Source organism: Ammodytes marinus, assembly GCF_949987685.1.
Source record: "Ammodytes marinus genome assembly, chromosome: 16".
In the NCBI taxonomy this organism is placed as follows: domain Eukaryota; kingdom Metazoa; phylum Chordata; class Actinopteri; order Uranoscopiformes; family Ammodytidae; genus Ammodytes; species Ammodytes marinus.
Genome location: NC_137220.1, coordinates 20069781 through 20095486, shown reverse-complemented (window position 1 = coordinate 20095486; position 25706 = coordinate 20069781). Strand labels below are relative to the sequence as shown.

The 25706-nt window shown below is 41.8% G+C and overlaps 1 protein-coding gene across 1 annotated transcript; it reads left to right on the top strand.

The window, feature by feature from the left end:
* Positions 1-2368: 2368 nt before the first annotated feature.
* On the top strand, positions 2369-20544 carry LOC307262873 (serine/threonine-protein kinase N1-like). Its single transcript, XM_080043879.1, has 22 exons — positions 2369-2606; positions 4835-5135; positions 5622-5767; positions 5917-6037; positions 7292-7437; positions 8170-8383; positions 8544-8738; positions 9384-9493; positions 10590-10733; positions 10935-11010; positions 12701-12842; positions 13390-13480; positions 15063-15154; positions 16023-16095; positions 16284-16375; positions 16521-16697; positions 16855-16917; positions 17037-17113; positions 17313-17455; positions 19867-19974; positions 20170-20250; positions 20340-20544. The coding sequence occupies exons 1-22, from the start codon at positions 2517-2519 to the stop codon at positions 20541-20543; spliced, it is 2886 nt and encodes a 961-aa protein (XP_079900005.1). The 5' UTR covers positions 2369-2516; the 3' UTR covers position 20544.
* The last annotated feature ends 5162 nt before the right edge of the window (positions 20545-25706 follow it).

Sequence of the window (25706 nt, the reverse complement as noted above, 5' to 3'; positions counted from 1 at the left end):
GTGACCAATATGAGAATAAGACTGCTGTAGCCTACTATAGCTGTGAATCTTTAACGTTAGGCCAACAATACAGATCGTTCATGTTCTTTGTTATCAGTTTAGACGGCTTTAGGCTCTAGGCTAGGCCAGGTTATCGGATGGTCAGGCGGTCTTAAGTTCAAAGATATTACGTTAACACTGACATAAAACAGAGACAGGTAGCAAAGCCGTAAACTCTGACCAACTGAAAAAAGAGAAAGTTTAGTATTATTGCTCTACTTTTTCCATTAATTTATTTATGGAGAAATTAGACAAAAATTTAGTTGAACTCCAGTTTATAGTTAAAGGTGCTACGAGGAACTTTTGAATATTTCTGAAACAGTCAAATTTTCCTCTGAAAATCATAAAATACATGTAACAGCGAACTAGACCATCAGTGCAAACAATGTTATTTTGATATAGTTTTTCTTTATGCCTTTTTCATTGGTACGCTCACCCAGGAACTACAGCTGGCGTAGTAAAAAGACTACCGCTTTTGTCCAAAGGGGGTGCAAGAATGAACAAGAATGTAAAGTTCCTCAGAGCACCTTTAAGCAATTGTAATCAATGTTTTATCACCGGGTTCTGTCAGTTTCTCTCTGCTCTGCAGATTTCTTTGGCGTCTTTCAGCTCATCGGTTTAGCTTTATAGCACACAACTGTACAGTTTGAATTTTCTATCACAGTGATTTTTTTATGCTGTTTTAAGCAATAGAAGCTCTAAAGCTTTACATCGTACGATGCTTTTCTTGATTAATGGGAAATAATTAACGCAAATGTGTGTTCCTTCCAGGTATTGGTTTCCAGGTCAATCCTAAGCAGGTGAACAGGGAGAGACTGTAACTTTAAGAGCCGTATATATAAACCGATTGTGATCTTAGTTCCTGATACTGTGGTCAGCACAGTTTTAGTTACTGCATTTACTACACAGACACAGTGAGCAAGGCATTGTAGCAGCCATTTTTTAATAGTTCTAAAGTTTTTGCGTGTTCTGCTTCGTTACTGTGGAGTTATTAATGACAGTGCAGCCATATTTGGAAAGGTGAGACGGTATGGATGCATGGGGGCTACTTTCTCTGCAGCCACTGGTCCAAAACACAGAGGGAGCACTGACAGCCACAGCTGCTCGGTAAGGACATATTTTACTACCTACCTGCTCATTGATATGGGACACAGAGCATTCATGTCTTTTATCAGTGTGTTGCTAACCAAAAAAAATGTCTGTGTTTTGCATAGGCTCAACTTCATGTTATTTCACTTCCTATTCCCCTATGGCAGTGTGGGAGAATAAGGAGAACTAGACGTGTTGGTGCCTCTTTCAATGCCACACTGTGTCTGTGTGTCACAGTGTGTATGTGTGTGTCACAGTGTGTTTGTGTAAGTTTTTGTGTAAGTGTGGTACGACAGATAGAGATAGGGAGCCAGGGAGAGGGCCATCTGCCACACAGTGGGGGGTCGTAGGGTCAGTGACCTGGCACTGCTGAGAGTCTGAGTCAGATAAGCCTGTGACCCTGTGTGTCTCTGACTGACAGGGGGAGGACAGAAGTCAAACAGCGATGGAAACGTCTGTAACCATCAGACACAAGCCGGGCTCTGCCATCAGTCAGCACTGCCCGTGTGTGTGTGTGATCTCTGCTCCTTCATGAGGAGACCAATCGGCTTGTTGCCTCACTCTCCCTGTGAATTTTACATTTTAGCGGAAGCTTCCAAAAGATCCACTCAGCAGTTTGACTCCTCTTGGCGCTGCGTTATATTGAGAGGGCATAAGAGAACACAATGCACTGATGCCTTATGTTTTGGATTATTTAGGTTGGTTAAGAAGTGAATCCCCCTTGTAATATGTATTTTGGGTGTTCATGTTTAGAGAGATCGGCTAGCTGATTAAATAACTTATCATGAAGCCCTGTCCTTTTGTACAGCTCATGCTTAAATGTTGAATCCCTTTCTGCAGAATGTTTTGGCCTTTAACCTTTACTCTGTTTACATTCTAAATTCACCTGCATGTAGAAAATGGATATAATACTGCACTTTTTTATTGTACTTTCGCAAGCACACACACAGACTCACACGTGCACGCACTCAAATATACGGTATATGTGGCCATATCGTCCATTTAACATGACCACAATCTATCACAACTGCCTTTCTCTCAGCTTTTGGAGTAGCAGGAAGCTGTGAGCTCTCTCACTTACAAAACAACCCGAATGTGTGTGTATGTACAAAGTGCATGACGCCTCAGTCACTATCTGGCAAAGAGCAGAACAGGAAGCAGCGAGGTGGGGCTCGGGTCTGTGCCGTTCTCTCTTCCTCTCCTCCGCCTCGTTCACTCGCTCTGGTTTTTGGACTGGCTTTTGATTCCTGGCGGGAAGGACATCCTGGAGTTTGCGGAGGCAGGAATAGCACTCGGTGTTGCCTGATTGGCGCTGTTGTCAGTGCTGAGTGTGTGTTTGTGTGTGTGACGGGTAGGGGGCCGGGAACCAAGCCAGAAGGAGGCCAAACATGGACAGTGGGGATGTACTGGAGGAGCTGCCAGGGGATCAACCGGTTGATTCCCCTGTACACAGTGAGCAGAGTGACACAGAGTCTTCGGTAGGCAACTCTGGGCGGATCAGGCCTCAACATGGCCGCCTTTTTTTTTGCTTTCCATCCATTACTATTGCCTTTCTTCGTTCTGTCAGCTTCCTCGTTCACTTCCTGTAAAGAAAAACCCCTGTCTGACAACAAATCACTTGATTTTTCATTCTGCTGTGGTGATTTTGCCCCGCTGTGTCTTACACCTCGCTCCAGAGGCCCTTTGTTGTAAAACACCAGGGATTAAGTTGTATTGTGTGGAGCAGGAGTGCGTCACAGCACAAACTCTCCCTTCCTGTCGTTCATGGTGTGTTACTGCCTCTGCTTCTCTTCTGCCTTGAATAGCTGTGGCCGCTGCTGCTCGTACCGACAGCGTCTTAGGCCTGACACATAACAAATATACAGTATGCTGCACTACTCCAAAATGTTCATGTCTGTGTGCTTTCACTTATGTCAGTGTCTTTATTGGTTCAAAAGATAAGATGTTGCCTCTGTGATTCCTCTACATCAAACTCCTTGACAAAATAACAAATTTTTCAGTTTTAATAGCAGTGATGTGGACTCAAGTCAGACTTGAATCATACGTTTGATGACTTAAGACTTGAAACTCCTATTGGCACTTTAGGCTTTTGACTTGAAAGTATTCAATACCTTCCCCAAAGCCGAAACTTTAAAAAGTATGTAATATTAAATGTCCCTTCAATTCTTGAATTAATGTTGTCCATTTTCAGGAAAGTGGCATCTAATTCGCAAGATCCACTTTGTTTGAACTTTGAACCAATCTGACAGCATCCATCCAATCAGGTTGCAGGAGTGAACCATTACCGTTGCTTTTCTGAGTAGCAGTTGTAACAATATTACAGATAATATAGATATTTTAATACCAAACAGGTGTAGTGGTCAACAGAAAGCGATGTTGCAAAACTTGTAGATGGAAAGTTACAGGCGCATCAACTTCCAACCTTCTTTAACATTTGACTTACATGACTCAAAACTCAAACTTTGGGACTTGCCTGGTTTGACTTGAATGCTAGACTTATGTTTGACTTGGTCCTGAATCTGGTCATTAGTCTTCATGACTTTGTTTCACACCTGTTTGTGAAACATGCTTAGTTACGTAGCTTCAACGTTGTGCAATACAACCTTGCGTTAATGCCTTAGTTTAAATCCAGCAAGCCCTTGGCCTGTGCCATTTGTTTTGGGCGGCTGCTCGGGCCTTGCCTCACCGTATTGTGTTGTAGATGGATTATGGCTTTAATGAGAGCAGAGCTGTAGCCCCTGCCTGCATGTAGCTGGATGGACACAGAGACCTAAGAAGTTGTAATCAGATCTGCTAAGCTGCATGGCTGGCTGCATTGTGCAGTGAAATGGGGCTGTGTGTGTGTGTGTGTGTGTGTGTGTGTGTGTGTGTGTGTGTGTGTGTGTGTGTGTGTGTGTGTGTGTGTGTGTGTGTGTGTGTGTGTGTGTGTGTGTGTGTGTGTGTGTGTGTGTGTGTGTGTGTGTGTGTCTAGGCTATCAAGCCACTTATCAGAAGGGAAATCACAGCAACGTTTTGATATATAGAGACATGAATTCTGGGTTAGAAATCTGTTCAATTCTGACCTGTTGTTATTGAGAAATCTGGGTGCTCTGGTGTGACAATTGCAAAAATTGCATAATCCAAGATTGTGTAATTTAGTTTTTTTATACACATGCACTCTGTGTGTATATTTACTTGTGACAGATCCAGCAGAAAACAGGATGCAGATTGATTTTAGTGTGTTAATGCTGTTCTCATCTGCTGTCATCTGGTTAGTGTTGATCTGCTGATGTGAGCACTCAGCTCTTCACACAGATAAGCGCTACCTTTGCTTTGACTCACATTTTCAGCTCTGCTGCTTTCACATGTTGAGGATTCACTCACAGCTGCTGTTTCACCACTATTGATCCCACAGTGCTTCACTTCATCAGAACTGTGCAGGGGACTTCTAGCAGCTTTATCCCTCATAACCTCGGCTCAGTGGCTCTCAGCTGGAGATGTCACCCTTTGAATCGGTTTCAGTTTCAACTCAAATTGAATAATCCCCCTCATACACAGTGGGCTAAAAATAGTTTAACTTCCCTTTTCCATATTTGTTGCATATTATTCACAGGTCACCTGGTCACAGGTTCACATTGCATCCCTCTTGTCTTTTCCCACTATATCCTTCTCCTTTTGTGCCTTCTCCTTAACCATCTGTCCCTGCTCTTTTTTACTCCTTGTCCAGAGTGATCCGGGCGGGCTGCCTGTGCTCCAGCAGCTGGGTCTGGACCAGAACTCTGACTTCTCAGACTCCAGCGTGCAGCAGCGACTGGACGAGCACCGCGAGAGGATCCGCAGGGAGATCCGCAAAGAGCTGAAGATCAAGGAGGGCGCGGAGAACCTGCGCAGGGCCACCACTGACAAGAAGAATGCCCAGCAGGTGGACTCGCAGCTCCGCAGCTCCAACCGCAAGCTGGAGTCCCTCCAGGCACAGCTGCAGGAGCTGGATGCACACATTGTGGTCAAGGGCCCTGATGACAACAAAGGTATTGTATATTTACCATAGAGAAGTGGTGAGACAGATGGGCCATCAATGTCATTACCGTCTTTATCAATTCCCACCATGTTTTACATTACTACTACCTTTTCTCTCATAACGCTTCTTAACACAACAGTAAGGGTTGGGATACAGACCTGTATTTGCACGCTTGTTTAACCCATTTGCAACTGAATTAACGCCTTGAAAAATGTATACAAACCAAAAGAAGAGAAAAACAAAAAAATATTCAATACCATGGGTAACCTCTCAAGCAAGACTTTTTTGTCCCATACTGGCATACAATGAAGCCAGTGTATTCCACAAGGGCAGGAAACAATGTATTTTGGAAGATGAGGAGGGAGGTTGTTTATGGCCTCAAATATGTTATATGTTAATGTAACTTCTTGTGCTACCAGGGGGACAAAGATGATATTTTAACAGCTGCACAAACAGTACACATACCTCTTACCAAACAACATCTCCTCTTGCCCAGATGCTCCCCAGTCTCCGGGGTCGGTCAGTCGGACATCGGCAAACCAGCACCGCATCGCAGCTTTGGAGCGACAGCTAAACATTGAGTTGAAGGTCAAACAGGGAGCAGAGAACATGATTCCAATCTATCTTAATGGAGGTACCAAGGTATTCATCTGGCTCGACCGTCAGCCATAAGTCTTATTCACTGTATCTACTTTACTGTGTCCGTTGCCGCCCACCTCTGTTTAAAATGTAGTATGTGTCCCCTTTACTCTCTTACCTGATCTCCTCCTGTACTTTTTGTCCCTCCACAGGACAAGAAGATGCTCCAGTCGGCTCAGCAGATGCTGCAGGACGGCAAAACAAAGATCGACATCATCCGCATGCAGATCCGAAAGGCCATGCAGGCCACGGAGCAGTCTGAGGACAACCAATGTACCTGTCCTATTTTTGTTTTTATCCTCTCTCTAATCTTTCAATTCTTCTTTCATCCCACCTGGCACTCTTTCAGCTTATAAACACTGCATTTTTTATGATGTGGGTAGTAATGGATCAATCCTCGTTTGTGAACAGTTTTCCAGTCAAACACACACACACACACACACTCACACACGCGCGCGCGCTGTCCATTACTGCCCTCTCCCTCGCTCAGGTTAGAGCCCTATTGATCTTCCTGCTTCCCCTTGATGTTGTGCAACAACTAAAAGCCATGCCTCATTTAACAGAGGTTAGAGAGGAGGCAGGAGGGGAGTGAGACTGAAAGGACGGAGTCAGAGATGACGACAGGGAGAAGTGAAATCAAAAAGACAATCAGCAGGGGAGTTAAAACACAGCTAAGGAAGAGCAGCAGAAAGAGCAACAGTGATCCCAGAAAGCACAGCGAGCTGACTGATATAGGCTCAAGCCTCTAATAGGAGTCTGGTTTACCTCACTCTCTTCTTCAGTCCTGTCTTCAAAGCTAAAGTAATTCCTCTCAACTCTTATTAAGCCTTTTATTTTTATTTTTTGTGTTTTTCATCTCATTGCTTTTCTGATTTTGGTTCATTCTCACCAATCTCATCACAGTCGTTTTCCGCCATAGCAGGAAGCTGGTTGAAACATTATACTCATTAAGAATAATATTCAGCTGCAAATATTTTCTAATAAGTTAGGGACGACCAAAACAGAGCTAAACACGGTGGGTATAGGATTTACATTCCATGCGTGGCCATTAGCTTTAATTCAAGAAACACGACTGAAAGCGAGACATGAAACATGGCAACTGTTAGCAACAAGTTCACCATATATGGAGTGTATATGAATGACACATGTCATTCTTGTGATACACAGCTTGTTTTTGCTTCTCCTAAGTGGCCAAAGAAACATTATTTTTCAGGTTTAAGAGTAAATATTTGAGCCAATGAAGAATCCCTCTAACGGGACACACACTTATGTGAAAGGAAAAAGAAGAAATTCCCTACCATACAAACAAACTTTAAGATGGATCACTGTTACAAAGCACCAGTTTCTTTGTATTGTACCCATTCAATTCTCCTCCTAGTTAATATATTTTAATCAAATGTTGATGCTATGTAGATATATCCGTGCAGAACACCCAACGACTTCCAAATAGGACTTTAAGTAAATTCTCTTGCACATATAGCTTGTTTACACCAAATGTTTTTGACTAAAACCGTCACTGTGTCCCAGGTAAGGCGTACGAGTGTGGACCGGAGCTGCGTGTGGAGGAGCTGTGGCATCACTACCGTGTGGAGCACGCCATGGCCGAGGGAGCCAAGAACATACTGCGACTGCTGGGGGCAGGAAAAGTCCAAGACAAAAAAGCCATGGCTGAGGTCAGATAATAATAATAATAATAATAATAATAATAATAATAATAATAATAATAATAATAATAATAATAATAATAATAATAATAATAATAATTATTATTATTATTATTATTATTATTATTATTATTATTATTATTATTATAAATTCAATCCACTGCTCTAGTGTCGTGTCAATTATGCTCTAAAACGATTTTTTAAACATTAATACACACCAGAAAAGCACATAGACTGCAAATGTAAAAAAAAAAATTAAGTTTCACATGTTATAGTATTGATATTTTTGTAATAAGTCAACCATTTATATTTATTTGGTTTTACAAATAACACTTTTCTGTATACATACATACATGTATACAGCTTATACAGTATATAAACTCATGTTTATATTTAGTTTTGTGTTAAACCAAACAATTGATAGCCTTATAGGCTGCATATTTATAGTAATATAATAGTTCACCTCTTTAGGGAATACATATTTAAGGAAGCAAATAAACCGTTTCCCAAAATGTATATTTTTTCCTTTAAGTAATCAGTATAAAATAATTAGATTCTTAGTTCGTAGATTTTTTGGTAAAATTCTCATATTCTCCGTTATTGTTGCATGTCAGCACATTTTAATGGTGAGGTTGTACTTTCCATTTCCCTTTCAGTATTGCTGCTGAAAAAAAAACAATTTCCCCACTAAATAAGAACAGAAAGATAACAAAACTCTCATTGACTGACTGATGTTTACAGGCTCAGTGCGGCCTGAGTGAGTCCTCCCAGCGCCTGGACCTCCTCCGGTGTTCTCTGGAGCAGAGGCTGCTGGAGCTTCCAGAGGATCATCCCAAGGCCTGTCTCATCAAAGAGGAGCTGGTGCTGGCCTCCTCTTCGGCTTTCAGCTCCCGCCACAGCACCCCCTACGTCCATAACCAATACAGCACAATGAGCAAACCCTCCCCACTCACAGGTACAAACAGATCTGTGGAAATATAGTTGAAATGTGCTTTTTTTACTAGTTCATTGTTTCTTGTCAAGGGGAAGAATCTAATCTATGGAGTTTTTTTTTATGGCAGCGATCTTTAGAAATCAAGGTTATTCATATCAAAGAGACATTTTTTTCCTTCCAGGTACTCTTCAGGTGCATCTGCTTGGCTGTATGGGGCTGCTGGAGGTGGTCCCGGGGCGGAGCAGAGGGAACCCTGTGGTTCTCCCCTCTCACTCTCCCGGAGATGGACGCTCCTCATTCAAACTGAGCGGCCTCTACAGCCGCAGCACCAGCAGCATGAGCCTTAAGATCCCCGGCAAGACCGAGGAGCTCTCCTGTGAGTCATTCCCTTCTTATTTTGAACAGTTATTCAAAGTGTATTTTATGTATAGTGTGGAATCCTCTGCTGTATGCACTTGAGTATTACTTGTTACCCCTTTTAAACACATTATTTCACTTAACAATTAAAATATAGAGTCACAGGGAGCCGTCCCTCCACGTTCGAGGACACCACTTTCCAGTTTGACATACAGTGCATATCAGTGTGTTAGCCACTGAGTTAACCAAATCTAACCCCAGTCAAGGAAGTGGAGTGGCTTCGGCTCTGTGCTCTGGGCCCGCGAAGTAGCAGGGAGGAGCTTGGGTGGAGCTTAGACCTGAGTCCTCTGTTTACAAAACAATACCAACAAATGTTACTATTTGAAATACAGCCAGAGAGGAGGACTGTGCAGATAAACAAACCACCACATATTCTAGTGGGGCAGAAGTGATCATTGAGAGTGATTCATTTTGTGTGACTCCATCATTTATATTTTAATTAAAATGTTGCTAAGTCTGCCTTTAAAGAACACAATTCTGGTATTTATTGGTAATGTATTTCCCCTCCCTCACACACCTACCTTCTATGGCTATAATGAATACCACAGAAAGTAAATCAAAAAGGATTGTAGCTCTTGTTAAATGTCAGTATGTGTGTTTACAGCGGAGGTGAGCGCAGTGCTGAAGCTGGAGAACACGGTGGTGGGTCAGACAGTATGGAGAACAGTTGGAGAGCAGGCCTGGGATCAGAGCTTCACTGTAGAGCTGGAGAGAGTAAGACACAGCACACTGTCAGCCTGTCACAGCGTGACTTGACATGCTAAACTTTCGATCATATTGCACTGGTCCAAAAAGAAAAGCTGCTACATGCTGTTTTTTAGCTGGATTTATGTCCTAACACACATCAAGGCTTTTCTGCAGCAAAATGACAATGATCAACTTAGTTAACTGTAAAAGTTATTTAACTAAACACTGGTTTGTGATAGAAAGAAAAAAGGAAATCCAAACATGCTGATTATATACTGTAAAAAGCAACACCACATCATGGCTACTGGAGTAGGGTTTAATATGACAAACACTATTGGATCGGCTACTTTTCAAATGTAGCATAAAAAACTAGTGTGTCTGTTTTCAGTGCAGCACAAATGATTAGTTTTTCAATAGGCTGAAAGTAATGTTGCTTACCTTTCTAAGAGGTTGTAGATGTGCATGTTGTTGCCTGCAGCTCTTCTTATCTAGTAGCACTGTGGATGCTTCTTCTTGGTCCATTACTCCCTGCAAACAATTTTGTAGATGCATTTTAGATGAATGATCACGGTCAGCGTTAATGACAAATATATTGCATTTCACATGACTGCTCCACAATAAAAACCAACCTGTGTTTAACCAGGTGAATTCTTGAATTGTGAAACAACAGCAGTAGAAAATGTTGAGTTATAATTAGCAGCTGCTCTGATGCAACCATATTACAGTAAACAGAGAGGCTGATACCCGTAAAACACTATTACATGCTGCATTATTTCTTGTATGCGTGGAATGGAGGAAAGGTGGACTGCAACTAACAATGAAAACAACTATATTGACAGTTAATTACCGAAAGGACATTTTTGTATGGCTATTAGGCTACTGAAAAACATTTGGTTTAAGTTGCAAATTATATTTTTAAAAGTAGAATTTCAACCATTTTTTATTATTCAAATTCAAAAAAAATTTAAATAGATATTAAAAACAATGCTAAGTTTCATATACAGTATTTCTAACCATTCAGGGTTATGTACATCAGGAACTGTATCTTACTGTGAAAGAGATGATGGTGGACCAGCGTTCAGACTATCATGTTACATTCCTGGTGATTTGTGTGTGTGCTTAGTCCAGGGAGATGGAGATTGCGGTGTACTGGAGAGATCACCGCTCCCTGTGTGCTCTGAAGTACCTGAAGCTAGAAGAGTTCCTGGACAACCAAAAACACAGAGTCAAGCTGGAACTGGAGCCACAGGGGCTGCTGCTGGCTGAGGTGCAGAACACAGACAAAAAACAGGCAACACGCACAACACACATACACATACAGTATAAGCCAACATGTGCTGCTTCTAGCTACGGTACAAACATGGTGGTTCATGTGACATGTAAAAGTTCATATATAATATCCAACATGGAACACTAACATACACGTACTATAGATGCAGTTTGTTTTTACATATTGTTTTCTTCTTAGGTGACTTTCTTCAACCCGGTAATAGCGAGAGGCCGAAGACTCCAGAGGCAGAAGAACATCTTCTCTAAACAGCACAGTATGTTAAACTGTTCACACACAGCCGGCTACTTAACCCAAGTGCAAAACACTATAACGGAACTAATACACTACACTTTTTTTTATTCACTGGTAAATAGTTTATTGCTGGTCTAATTCAGGCCCATATATGGGGACACTGCAAGGGACTGATTATTAGAAGAATGGTCCAAATCAAAGTCACAGAGCCTATTCAGGGCTGTACGCTTATTTTTTTAGGTGGTAGCACTGGTGCTAGCAAGCAAAAAAATTCAGTAGCACAAAAATTAATTTGGTAGCACACAAAGTATGATCGAAAACTTGCATAACCTTAACCCTTGCATTTCACTCTAATTACCTTTGAGCATGTCATCTTGGTCTCATTTGAGATTCTCAATTAATATTATATCCTAGTGTGTGCAGTAATAATTATGGAAAAATTAATAGGGGTGCACTGATTGCAATTTAGAAAAAAGAATCTAACCTGCCAATTGCAATTTTTTGCTGATTCAGAATTATTATTATTATAATGTCCTTCTGTTAATTAAAACCAAACTTTAAAACATTAAACATAGCCTATTAAATAAATAAGTATACATATTGGTACAATTTAGGATAAATTAAATAGGTCGTTGTGAATGTGTTGGGAGTAGCTTTTTAGTGGCCTATATAAAAATCTGTTTAAATAGACTAGGCTACTGTTGACTGCTCGCTGCAGCTGAAGGAGTTGCCTTTCAAGCAAGAAAAAAGCGCTAACTTCCAGTTCTTACCGGCTTCAAAATAAAAGTCAACTCACGTTTGGCTATTAACAGGCTTTTAATGTGAAGGCGCATAGGAAATGTTCTGTTTGTACATGCGCTAACTTAACTGCGGTAATGTGCCGTCTCCTTCCGGTAATTGCCGAAGGTGAAGTTTTTATACCTAGAATCGCTGCACGAGCACAGATCCCGAGGACACATATCAAAGTGGAGGGTGGACTCAATAACATACTTGCCTAAGACTCATTTACCCGCAGTGTTAATGTAGAGCCCTCTAAGCAGTGTTGTGCAGCGCTCCTCTGTGTTTCAAAGACAGCCTCTCCTCATTAGCAACCTGTCGCAGGAGTGCGAATGGATTTGTATTCATCATCGCACGTGATCAATTTCAGTAGCAAATGCGATCAAAACTGTCGCACTGTACAGCCCTGCTATTATATCCTGCCTTTTAGTCCAGAATCACTGAACCTTACATTTCCCATAGTGCCACTACAGTGTTTTTCATTAGATATTTATATTTCCTAAATGCCTCTTCCAGTTTGAAATGCAGCCTGTCTGTTACAAATGTGTAGTCTCCACGCTCAGCTCACCATGATTACATCACTGTGACATTATTGGGGTTATTGTGACAAGTAAAATGAGCTTCATGCAAAAAATGACTCATTCTGCAGCGATGCCTTTAAAGGAGTTACAAGCAGAAGTGGGTGAGAAGCACCGTTGCAGATAAATTGTTTATGGCCATGCACTTATTTTCTGGAACTGGGATTATAAACATTTACAGGAAATACAAACCTAGCCTGACCTTGAACCAACTCAGCTGTCTCACATTATTAAAGCTACAGGATACCATTCTCCATCAGATGCTTAGCATGAATGGATAGCCTTTATTTCCTTTCCTGAATAAAGTTAGGCTTTTATTTTCATCAACCCAATTATACTTCACTCTTTGTGTCTCAGGTAAAGCCTTCCTACGTGCCCGTCAGATGAATGTAGACATCGCTACATGGGTCCGCCTGCTGAGGAATGCCATCCCCAGTGGAAGCAACGCACCTGCCTACACACCCAGTTTCACAAGCAGCACACTCACACATGGCACAGGGTATGTAACTGTTCCATAGAGCCTGCTTCTCTGGTTAAACTTTTTTTTGTTGCATATAATTAGTTTTTATATGTTGATTGTTTTTTTGTAAATTTTTGTTAGAAAAGAGGCATTAAGTTGGTTGTGAGTGAAGAATTGAACCACAGGGGCAAACTTTCACAAGTTTGGGGCTAAAAGTAGTCGTATACTTATTCTTAATTGTTCAGCTATTTACTGTTCACATAATATGCCATGATAACAATTTAATCATCAATGTTTTGACCAGATCAATATGGATAATATATATATATAATATAGTGATGGATAATGTCTGTATCTTGGCTGAAATGTTATCCCTGTAATTTTTTTTTTTTTTTACATAAATCACTGAATATAAATTAAGAAACATCCTTGTTTTTGGTTAAATCGTTCTGTTTACTTACTTTTAAAAGCTTGATACCTCAACAAAGTATTATTGCTCATGCAACATTTTCACAGACTAATGATTTTCCCACACAACATTGAATTTCAGATGTGTTTTCTTTTTTTGTCTGTGTGCCCGCTGCAGAGAAATCTCAGTGGAAAAGCTGAATCTGGACGGCGACTCTCCACTTAAATCTGATCACAGGAGCGATGTGGTGGACACACCCGCTCCCTCGGTGAGTGAGAGACAGAGAGAGAGAGGGAGAGGGACAGAGGCCAAAGAGGAAAGGAAGCAGACAGGGTTTTTAGATGGTGGGGGGAAAGATGGTCATCTTAACACTATCATGTTACTGTTCTGCTCACTTCCTACCTGCAGCCTTTGGCTTGGAAACAATGCTCTAGTCATAGGCCACCACACTGTGTGCTGCTGGGGCCTGACCGGAGAGAGAGAAAGAGAGAGAGAAAGGGGAGGATAATTAAGTAGAAATGGAGAACTGAAAACTCAGGGAGACAGCTTTAATGAGACATAATTGGATGGAGGGGAGCTTTAATTTGATCAAGGCCAAATCTGTGTTAGTTTCCCAGTGTGAAGAAAGCTATCTGGGCAATAATGTGGGAGAGTGAGAAAGAAGAGGAGGAAATGTTGAGTCAGATGAAACTGACCTTAAAATTTGGGATAACAGAAAAGAGAAAAAAGTTGCAACAACAGAACACAATGCAAGCCCTAAAAAAATGTAGGTTCAAGCTGCAGCTTAGTGCTGCTAACCTTTTTTATAAAACTAAATAAATACATAAGAAAATGTTTAAACTTACAAAGTGTGCTTCACATTTTCCAATAAATACAGTCGTCATATTTCTGAACTATATTAAATTTAATAAACGTTGGGTTAAGTTGTATGATTGATTTCATTATATTTAGTCATGCATAAACAATATGCCCAGCCTTGAAGGGCTAACAAAACACCATTATTAATACAAAAAGATTTGTGTATATTTTGTATCTCCTTACCCCTGTACATTTCCACACATTAAGAAATGAATGGAAGAATAAGGGAACAGCACAACTTGTATAATGAAGCTTTGACATCTTTGCTTTGTTTTAGATATGATTTCCAGCATAAATTATATTCTGTAATCACTCATATGTTAACTTCTTTTATTTACTGTAGATTTGCTTTTTCAAATATGTTAATGCGATTAGCAAAAATTAACTTAGTCTTGCAGATAGTTTGTTCAAATCAAAATAATTTGCAAGAATCATTTTACACAGCCAAGCATGTAAAAAAATCAAACAATTACCACAATTATTTTGCTTTTAAGAAACACATTTCTCATATTCTAAATTATTACATTACTTAGTGGCTCTTGGGTGTCATGGTTTGGCAGTACAGTGCTTTATTTTTGTAATGCAAAAAAAAAGCAAATTTGAATTTTTAGCGACCAGAGCAGCAGGCGACACAGAATTAGACGAGCACACAGTGAGTCAGAGGGGACATGTGGCAGATGGTGTGTTCAACGGGGTCGCAGCATTATGAGATTAATTACTCTGATGTTTTTTAGTGAAGTAATTAGCTGTGAGATGGGAGTGGAGAGGACAGGGAGAGGGGAGGAGTGAAGCTGGCCAGCAGCGGATCTGGCAACCGGGCAGGATGAGCTTCCACGTCTGTGTCTATCTGTCTGTGACTGAAGGTCCTTACAGATGTTAGGAACCGTTTTGTCCTCTTATTTTTTCTGATGTTTTTGCCTCGATGTATTCCATTTTACTAGTGTTCTAACTTTTTCCGTCCCTCTTTCGTTTCTGCGTTTTATTTTTCACAGGAACGGACGCCGGTCATTGAACCCCTGTCCAGGCCAGATGCCCCTGCTCAAGAGCAGCCAACCAGATCGCTTTCCCAGAACTCTTTACACAGGTGCACAAACACACAGGGACATATCTCTCTCCAACACACACACATGCACATAGAAACCACACCTGAGCATATCCTTTTGCAATATGGCCAACACAGCTTGACACCACAAACACACCCCCACGTGCAATATGGTCCTGTGTTGTGACTTGTTTTAGCACCTGCTAGTAAAGCAAAGTCATCATTAATGTGGATTACAACATATGTCGCTAAATAATAGGAAAAATGCTTTGCTGTGCTGGATTCTTTGAATAGCTGTTCATAGCAAAACACATTGTGGATGCTAAGTAGGTTTAGCATATAGTGTGAATCAGTATGCACGTTAAAATATGACAGTATCTTGTGGTATGTTTTGTAGGGATTTCCCTGACTAAGAATTTACAAAGTTGTTTCTGATTGGTCGAATTATTTTTTTTCCGCTCATTGATCCATATTCTCATTTGCGACATTGGCTTCAATTTTTACACCCCAGACAAAGGGACTGAAACACCCAAATACAGTTTATTTTTAACTTAATCTACTATAGTGATGTTTTTCACACACACTAAAGGGATTGTTAATAGTTCATAAAGTTATCATTTATAATAAGATTTTTTATTAAAAGTGATTGGGCTGTAATAGGCTGATATTTATACAACGATAGGCGATGTATCATGATTTATTGGGAGAGACAAAGCCATTCTATGTCCAATCAGACATTCACCACCTCCATATCGCCTGAATGGAGTGATCCTCGTTTCATAACCACATTTTGCAACCATTCGACTGTGAGATTCTTTGATTGAATCTTCGAAAAAGACAACTATTTGGGGTCACCCCTAATGTTTCGTGGCATGCACCGTCTATAATCTGCCTGTAATCTCTTTCTCAGACCCAGCAGAGGCCAACTTTGCCTGCAGGACTTCAAGATGATGGCGGTGCTCGGCAGGGGACACTTTGGGAAGGTACTCTAACAACATTTGACCTTAGAGGATCAACAAAAGTAATCTGTTTTCTCACAAAGTACTACTGTATAACTAATGCTAATCCGAAAGGCAAATCTCCCTCCACTGTATATCAGAAATGTACCATAACATCATTCAGAATATTTTATGTAAATGTTTCATGCAAAATACTCTTTGCTATCTGTCAGGTGCTGCTGTCCGAGTACAAAAGGACAGGCAGCGTATACGCCATCAAAGCACTGAAGAAGGGAGACATCGTGGCGAGGGACGAAGTGGAAAGGTAGCTGTATTTCATTGCACAGCGCTCTGTGACCTCGACCAAAAAGTCTCATTTACAAGAATAAGCTCAGTCACCTCATGATTACACCTCGTGCATTAATCAGTCTCGTCATCAAACCACCCTCCCCCACTCTGTGTGTCTCCAGTCTGATGTGTGAGAAGCGGATCTTTGAGACCGTCAACGGCTCCCACCACCCCTTCCTGGTCAACTTATTTGCATGTTTCCAAACGCCCGAACATGTGTGTTTTGTCATGGAGTACACGGCAGGAGGAGACCTCATGATGCACATCCATGCCGACGTCTTTACCGAGCCACGCGCTGTGTGAGTCCTGCTCTGTGTGTGGAAAGTTCCAAACGTTGTGTCTGTGTCCATGCAGCTATTAATGTACGACGTGTCAATATATTCTAAATATAGTTATATAACATAAGCGTGTGTATATTTTATTCTCTTGTCTGTATGTCTGTTGTTTGTCCGACAGGTTTTATTCAGCTTGTGTGGTCTTGGGTCTGCAGTTCCTTCATGACCATAAGATTGTGTATCGGTGAGTTTTCCCACATGCAGCATACTGTAGTGTACTTACACTGTACAGCACACGCTCCATCTCTTTTCACAACACTGTTTGGCATATTTGGCATCAATCCCCTTCTTTTCATTTGTCAGGGATCTCAAATTGGACAACTTGCTGCTTGACACCGAGGGTTTTGTGAAAATAGCAGACTTTGGGCTCTGCAAAGAAGGTGAGTGTCCATTAATTACTCATCATATCAGCCCTCTACAATCCCAGAAGAGGAAAAGTTCCCCAACTTAAATGTAATGAACTCTCTGTGTACTTGCCTTATTTTGCCAAGCATTGACATATGTCTGCTTACATCACAGTCAATACTTTTCTGTTTTCAACTCCTTTTCCTTTCCTCTAAACTTGTTTCTCTGACAAAGGAATGGGTTACGGTGACAGGACCAGTACATTCTGTGGGACCCCTGAGTTTCTGGCCCCTGAGGTGCTGACAGACACATCGTACACCAGAGCAGTGGACTGGTGGGGCCTCGGGGTGCTCGTCTATGAGATGTTGGTCGGTGAGGTAAGAACACAGAGTTAGATGGGGGCGCTTGTGGTGTAGTGGTCAGAATGGCCGTGCATTGAGGCTCAGTCCTCAGAAGCAGCAGACCACGGGTTTGAATCCGGCCCGTGGTCGCTCTCTGCATATCATTCCCCTCTCTGCCCAATTCCACCTCTGTCTCTCCAAACTGTCTAATAAAAGCATAAAAAGCCCCACCCCCCAGAAAAAAAAGAATACATAGTGAGAGTAGTTTTCTCATTATTTAAAATCAAGCAAATATGCTTAGATAGATAGATAGATAGATAGATAGATAGATAGATAGATAGATAGATAGATAGATAGATAGATAGATAGATAGATAGATAGATAGATAGATAGATAGATAGATAGATAGATAGATAGATAGATAGATAGATAGATAGATAGATAGATAGATAGATAGATAGTAAATGTGTTGAACATGTTCAAATGAAACAAAGACTAAATAAAACTTCTAAGCAATAAAAAAGAAAAACCTACATGCCTAGATTCGGACATCTACCACATTAACGCTTATTTACTTTCTTGCTCAGTGTTGAATGAGAAGATTGATAACATCCGCATGTCTGTACTCAAAATATGAGGCTGGTTAGTTTAGCTTAGTTTAGCACAAAGAGTGGAAACTGCTAATCCACCCACCAGCACCTCCAAAGCTCATGGATTACACATTGGGTTTTTTGTATGGATTACACAAACAAGCTACAAAACATAAGAGAGGGGGGAAGGGGGGGGGGGGACTGCTATGTGTCTGTCTATTTATTGTCTAGGAACAGTTGCCATGTGACCAGCAAAGACTGCAGGAGGTCACTGGGCCCAGCAAAGAAAATGTCCCATCAGATTGAACTAGAAGTAACGTTTACTGGACAGATTTGAGAGTGCTATCGATCTTCCCATCAAACTCTGTGCAGGAAAGGAAATAAGCACATTTCCCAAAATGTCAAACTAATCCTGTAAAGCAAAAGAAAAAGAAAATTGCTTTCTGGCTCAAAACCTGATCTGAACTATTGATCTTCAGTCAGAGATTCAGGAACAAATGTCTTTAGAGGGAAAAGAAAGTGTCAACATGTTTGTTTTTGTCTGCAAAGAAAGAAAACAAGAAAAAAATCTGTTGAGGAAAGGTAGACAGCGTCCTTCTTGGGCCTGGAGGCAATGGTCTTTATGGGAAATCTAAATGTGTTTTTTACTACTAGTGCAGTGCCCGTATTTAGCAGGTAAACAAAGAAAGATATTAGACAGCACATTTGGCTGCTATCATTGATGGCTAATTTTACACTGTTAAAGGTTATTATCAGTAACTTACTATAGAGTAGGGCAACATTCCTTAGTGTATTGTGTAACAGTAAAGATAACCACAAACTAATTCCATGTGATTTGTTAAGTGAAATGAAACACAAAATGTGGTAATTAATTAAGTGTTGAAGCGTAAAGAAGAATATGTTACCTATACAATCTGATACCCTGCAAACTGCCATCCATACTGCACAATGCACTCAAACTTACAATCAGTTGCCTATGTAGTAGCCTAAATGGCTGCACTGTGTATAAAAGGAGTCTATGCTGCACGCCATGACAACATGGTCAACCCCATTACCATTACTGTTAGGTATTGCGGGCTTTCGGTTTAGCTTTTTTAACGTTAACGTGTCAGTAGCAGTCAGCTGTGTGTGTGTGTTGGGGGGAGACTTGCGCTCCGGCTTTCGGTTTAGTTAACGTGTCAGTAGCAGTCAGCTGTGTGTGTGGGACTTGGGCGGATATAAAACCTTTTGTGGAAGCATCCGAGCCCGTGCTGTATTATTACAGTGAAAATAGCGTAAAGTGCAGTCTTTACCACTAAAACGGACAGGTGGAGCAGGTGAGGAGTGAGGAGTTGTTGAGGAAGTAAGAGTAGGCTGTGTGCATGGGCTGTGTGCGGACTCCTGTGTGTGTCCCGCTCTTCAGAGGGAGGCGGGGTTTATTCTGAGATTACTTCATGCTCCGTTCTCACTGTGGCCTTCAGTGTGCGCATGTAGCCTACTTCTAAAAACTTCACAATGAAGGATGAAGGCTGCACACCTTTGTACTTCTAAAAACTTCACAATGAAGGATGCACACCTTCGTGCTGTATCCAATATCCAGAAGCTCATGCCGATCTGACTAAAACTCAGAGAGATATGCGAGCCACAGACACACACACAGACAGACATACACACAGACAGACGTTTCTTGCTTTATAGATAGATAGAAACGCTGGCACTAATTGTCCAGTGTTAGAGGAGCACTATGATCTTACTTATAATCTGGTTTTATTTACTGATATTTAATGTATATATCATGAGGTTGATGCTGTTGGAGACACATTTAACAAAGGTAACGATATGTAGTGCAATGCAAATGAACGAGTCTGTTTCCTTCAGTCTCCGTTCCCAGGTGACGATGAGGAGGAGGTCTTCGACAGCATAGTGAACGATGAAGTGCGCTACCCACGCTTCCTCTCCACCGAAGCCATCGGCATCATGAGACGGGTGAGACTCTTCTTCACCTGTCACCTAATCCTACCGCGTTACTCACACTCCCCCACTGTGTTTTTGCACATATAAGCTCCACACGTGATACATGTTTAGCATCTTATCACTTGTCTAACTGATATTACTGTATGAATTATGTATTTATATGATAAATGAGTATTTCTTCCATTTTCATTTTTGTCGGGCTGCCAGCTGTTGAGAAGGAATCCTGAAAGACGGCTGGGCTCTGGAGAAAAAGACGCTGAAGATGTCAAGAAACAACCTTTCTTTAGGGTGAGTGTCAACTCTTTCTTTTCCATGTTAATCTGAGGTCTACCTAGAGCGCGTGTTGTTGAGTCACTAAATGTAAATGTTGTTTTAAGGGTGTGGACTGGGAGGCTCTTCTCCAGAGGAAGGCCCGGCCACCGTTCGTCCCGACCATCGCAGGGAAAGAAGACGTCAGCAACTTTGACGTGGAGTTCACAGCGGAGCCGCCGGCCCTCACGCCGCCCCGCGAGCGCCGCACCCTGGCCCGCAGGGAACAGGACTTCTTCAAGGACTTTGACTATGTGTCCGACCTCTGCTAGGGTCCAGAGGCCACAGGGTTAGAAGCTGCCCACTGCCAGCCAAAGACTCTAAAAGGAGAATGAGAAGTGAAGGCTGACTCTGGCCCCGTACAAAGAGAGACAATGACCGCTCTTACTCTGTCCTCTTTCACTCTGTCTGTCTGTGTGTGTTTGTGACGGCATGAAGGACTGGCTGGCGTGAACAGGGGGTCAGGCCGGCGTTGTCTGATCGCGTGTCCCACACAGATACACAGAGTCACAGATCTGCTGACCTCTAGCTGCCGAATCTGTGACACTGCGTAGCTTTTAGTGGAAGAGGAAGTTGCGGTGATAATGGAAGATAATCCAGATTATGTAAATGGAGGAGGAGCTGATGAATCCTGCTGTTCGTCCTATCTGGCAACACATTGATCATAAAAAACTGTTTCTGTAGCACTGAAGTGCTCAGACAGCAGACAAAAAAAACAAATTGAAAAGTGATTATTCTGACAGGAGGCATTTTGTTTAATTTGTTCCCGAACTTGTTCTGGTCTCTCGTCCCTTTATCTCTGCTGTTTATCGCCTCTACGTGTGTGTTTTGCTGTGTTCGGTGTCCCTGCCTCAGTCATGAATGTATCCACATCCGCCACAATCATGCACAACCTTTACATGAACACAAGGGGGAGTGAGAGGAAAGAAAGCCTTCTGTGTTAAAGAAAAGAAGAGCAAATGGCACAGAGAGCGAGTGGAGTCTTGCTCTATGGCTGTGTCTTGATTCAGAGACCACGCACTTGGTAGGACGCAGTCTCGCGGTCTATGAAGGCTATAGCCTATGAAGGCCGATTTTAAGGCCGGTTTTAAGGCCAACGAGCCTTGTTAAACGAGACGGTCTCCGCAGGTCTCCGTTTACGAGCATTTCCGGTTTACGTAACAAGCCGTTACCTTGCGTGACGACTCGCCGCTCCTGTGCTGCCTAGCAACCCTGATTGCTGCCAACGGAGACAGCCCTGTCAGCGGAGGAAAAAAGAAAAATAAGTTGTCTACCAGACGAAAAGAAAAAAAAGTACAAGAAAAAAAGAAAGGAAGATAAAAGTTAAGAAGATGGAGCAACACGTTGCTGTTTTGTTATTTTTTATTTTATTTTATGCAATCTCTGAAAAAAACGCAATGAATCTTGGGATATGTTGGGCCACGAAGGATACATCTGATGCAGCCTTCAAAACTGCTTCAAAACCGTGAAACGAAGGCTGCATTTCACGACCGCATATGAGGAGCCTTGCAAGGAGCCTTGCAAATGGGACAGCCTTTGCGCGCCGCTATGACGCAATCGGTCTTCAAATGCAGCCTACGAGGCCGGTTCCAAGACCGCAACCCCTGAATCAAGACACAGCCTATGTGTTTCTGTGCTCACTGCTCAGTCTAACATTGGACACATCCCCATCATCTTTTATTTCCACTATCTTTTCGGTACTACACAGATTTTTAACTACAATAATTTTTCAATGACAAAAAAAAACATTTAGAAAATGTTTTTCTTTTTTTTGTGATTTCTTGGTCCCATCAGTGTTTCCTTCTCTGTCACTTGATGGTGAAATGTGTTGGAACCGTGACTCAGTAAAGATGTGAATAACACAACACAGAAGCATTGATCATTTATTGTCTTTAGCAGTTTTTCTTGTCACATTCTCAGTACTTTTTGAGAAAAAGGGGAAGTCGCCATGTTCACCATTTGAACACATCTCCCTTTGCAATTTCACATTTTATTTACAATCCACACAAGTGGTATGGCTCAACAGATGGTAACGTCTGTCTGTTCACCACTTTGGTCCAGACTGAAAATGTCTCAACAACTACAAGATGGAACTATATTTATGGATTGTCATGAAATGTTCCTGTCAAGATGATTTGAAATAACATCGGCCTTTCAGTTAGTGCCACCAGCTGGTGAAAAAGTTGTCCACTCTTTTGGAAGTCAAAGGTCAAGGTCACCGTGACCTCACGTGAAGTCAAGCGCAATATCTCTAGAAAGATTTGATGGATTTTCTTCATAATTTGCACAAATGTCCACTTTGACTCAAGGATAAACTGATTACATGTTTGAGGTCAAAGGGAAAGGTCACTGTGACCTCATATTTTGAGAGAACATTATTTTAAGAATGCATTGAGGGATTTTTGTCAAATTTAGCACACACTTACACATGGACTTGAGGGTGAACTGATAAGTTTGTGTAGGTCAAAGGTCACTGTGATATTTCCTATTGTGCGGTCTCCTTGACCTTTTACCATATTGTAGCTTCTTTAAAAGCACACTAAGTGATCTCAAGCTAAAGTTTGTCAAACTTTTGTTTATACTAACCGCAGCCAGTGAGTGGAGTGCAGTAAACACCCGACCTAGTCTGTGTGTACATCTCAAAGAAAACTCTTGTTTGACAAAATGGTAGGCATAGTAGGTTTACTGTGAATGCCATTAGGTATAAATTGAGATTTCTTCTTTTATAACAGGAAATTACATGATTTTCTTTCCTCTCTGTTTGCAACTCCTGGGCCAAAGCACAGCATCTGATCACACAGCAGCTGAGAGGAGAATAGATGTTGTTTTCTTTCAACCTGAGTATTGTCAGTTTGATGTTCAGAGAGGAAGACAAAAAGACTATGAGACCCTTCGCATTATGGGGTTTTAGTGACGGATGTTCACAGCAGACTAAAACTAGAATTTTAACACCTTAAAAAGATGCTCAGATCCTTTTTTCTTTGTCACATAGATCCACATGACATGAGTTCAGCATGGTGACAGGTTGTATAGAAGTTACCAAGGTATCCTGGGAGCAGTTAGCTGGACATGTCATTTTGTTAACAGGTCACACTGACACCAGGACGGTGAACACAGCCTTTTGAAGCTGTGTCAGTTGATTTTCAAATGTTCAAACTCAGAAATGATCAGATGGATTTTGTTTGTCACAGACACACTCAGACAAATGAGGATGAAAATTGTCTGACCGGCTTAGCAGCAGTTTGGCAAAGATATTTTCCATCTCTGGGTAATAGTGGGTGAATAGTTTGGTGCTTATGAATAGAGACCGGCCGCGGACCAGCTGCTTTTATTGACGGTCATCATTAAAAACATTCCTGGAATGAACCCCTTAGTGGGAGTGAAACTGGATACGTAGACTAGAGACAGACATACACATGCTGTTACAAAAAGTCTCAAAAATATATGAAGAAATCTAAATTCGATCTGAACGGTTATCTAACACTTCTAAGAGCCCTCGTCATTTTTGGAAAGTAAACAAGTCCAAATTCTAACTAATCACAAACATAAATTGAATTCAGTGCACACCCACCATGTACAGCCACCATAACTGCACTTGGATATCCTGTGTGAACCTTATCAAACATTAAAGGGGCCACTCCGGCGAGTAAAGTGAAGTAGGCCTACTGCCAGAAATCGTTTCAGTAGAGGATGAGATATCTTTACTTTTAGCTTCTAGTTTGGATTGAATCCTATGTTTCCCATAATACACCTTGAGAGCTTTAGGCCCTTTCCTGCATCCATCATAACACTTGTTTTCATTTCCACTATTTGCACATAAGGCAAGTAGCGAAAATGAATACAAGTGCTCGGATGATTGGTTGAACCACATAAGTCAAATCTAACATACTTACGATCTATAACAGTCAAAAGCCAGTCACATTCAGAAGCTAAAAGGAGTATTCCTTTTGATATAGGCATCACTAGGCTATATGACTTTCAGAAAGCTGTTCCCCTTTTCAAAAGTAGCATTTTGACAGTGTGATTTGAAATAGTCCTCCATCCAATCAAATTAAAATGGACTCAAATGTGATTTTGTATATAAATGCATGACACAAAAGAGTAGGCACTGCTAGTGTATGGCATGCAATAGGAGTGAATGTGAATCTGGTGCTTTATTGGTCATATTTCCTCCTCATGGCGCTGTTTTCTTTGGGAATGGATGCTCAGCAGGAGAATGTTGAACTAAATGAAACAAAATGCAACATCTGAACTCAAAAGGCAGAACAAATGGAAAATATGATCCGTGTCATTAAAGTCTCGGAGGGTCAGTGTGTGTGTGTGTGTGTGTGTGTGTGTGTGTGTGTGTGTGTGTGTTTGTGTGTGTGTGTGTGGGTGTGTGTGTGTGTTTGTGTGTGTGCACATTTCACCTGCCAGTCAAACTCCTGAGGTCCACCCTCCTCCTCCTTCTCGTTCCTTCCTGTTGCCATCTACGCTCCTAGGAGGCTTTTATTCCTCTGCTCGCCATCTCTCTCTCCACTCGGTCACACCATCCCACAGCCCCTCCCATTGACCCTTTAAATGTGTCCTTACAACTGCCCCCGCCCTCCTCCTCGTCGGACCCCGCCAGGCCCCCAGGATTGTGCCTTTTCCGAGCAGCCAGCATGGACAGGTGGCCACGCCTGGTATAACACGCATTAGACTGTCTGGGACGGGTCCGTAAATCAAAATGGCGATCACATGAGCTCAGCCCCATTCATTCCCAATACAATTTCGTCAAACAAGAATGTATCTCCGCTAAATTTTTATGGATATCAATCAAAGGCTCATGCTTTTCTTTAGACCATGTACTAATAGGATGAAAGTTTTCGCTTTTCAAAACGCCACCGAAAGCGTTTTATAGCCGTTTTATTTTCAGTTTTAGCCGTTAGGCGTGTAGCCGCTAAAAGGAGCCGTAGTGAAACAACCGTTGCTTCGGCCGGCCCGGCCTCCGATGGCGGGAGGAATCTTCGTGTATCACTATATTACTTTACAACGACGGGGTGTAATTTAAAGATTACATACAGAGAATCATCGGGGATTAGTAATTTATACTTCCATGGTCGATAAACAATGCAACTGTGCCCGTCCCGCTTAGCTTAATGCACGGACATATTATAACGTTACACTGCTCGAGAATGAAACGTACCCTGCGCGTCATGCTTTAGGGGTGTGCCAGGCTCACATGAAAGCAGTATGGCAGCTTCCTTGTTGCTTCTCTGCGCCAATGAGCAGCTTCATAGGAATGAATGGGCGCCATGTTTCAATACGGTGTCCATTTCTTTATATGTCCATGGACCCCGCTCTGTGTGTAGATGAATTTCAACAGAGAGATGATTGTCAGCCGGCTGGAGATGCCCACGCGTCCCGCCGCAGACAGTTGTGAGTGTTGCGCGCTTCAACATGTGGAGGGTGTG

What these genes read in the sequence shown, in the direction of transcription:
- LOC307262873 (XM_080043879.1), top strand. Translation starts at nt 2,517, where the DNA reads ATGGACAGTGGGGATGTACTGGAGGAGCTGCCAGGGGATCAACCGGTT. An exon ending in ATCTTAATGGAGGTACCAAG is followed by an intron (nt 5,768 to 5,916) that starts GTATTCATCTGG and finishes GTCCCTCCACAG; the next exon opens with GACAAGAAGATGCTCCAGTC. An exon ending in TCCCAGAACTCTTTACACAG is followed by an intron (nt 15,155 to 16,022) that starts GTGCACAAACAC and finishes TCTCTTTCTCAG; the next exon opens with ACCCAGCAGAGGCCAACTTT.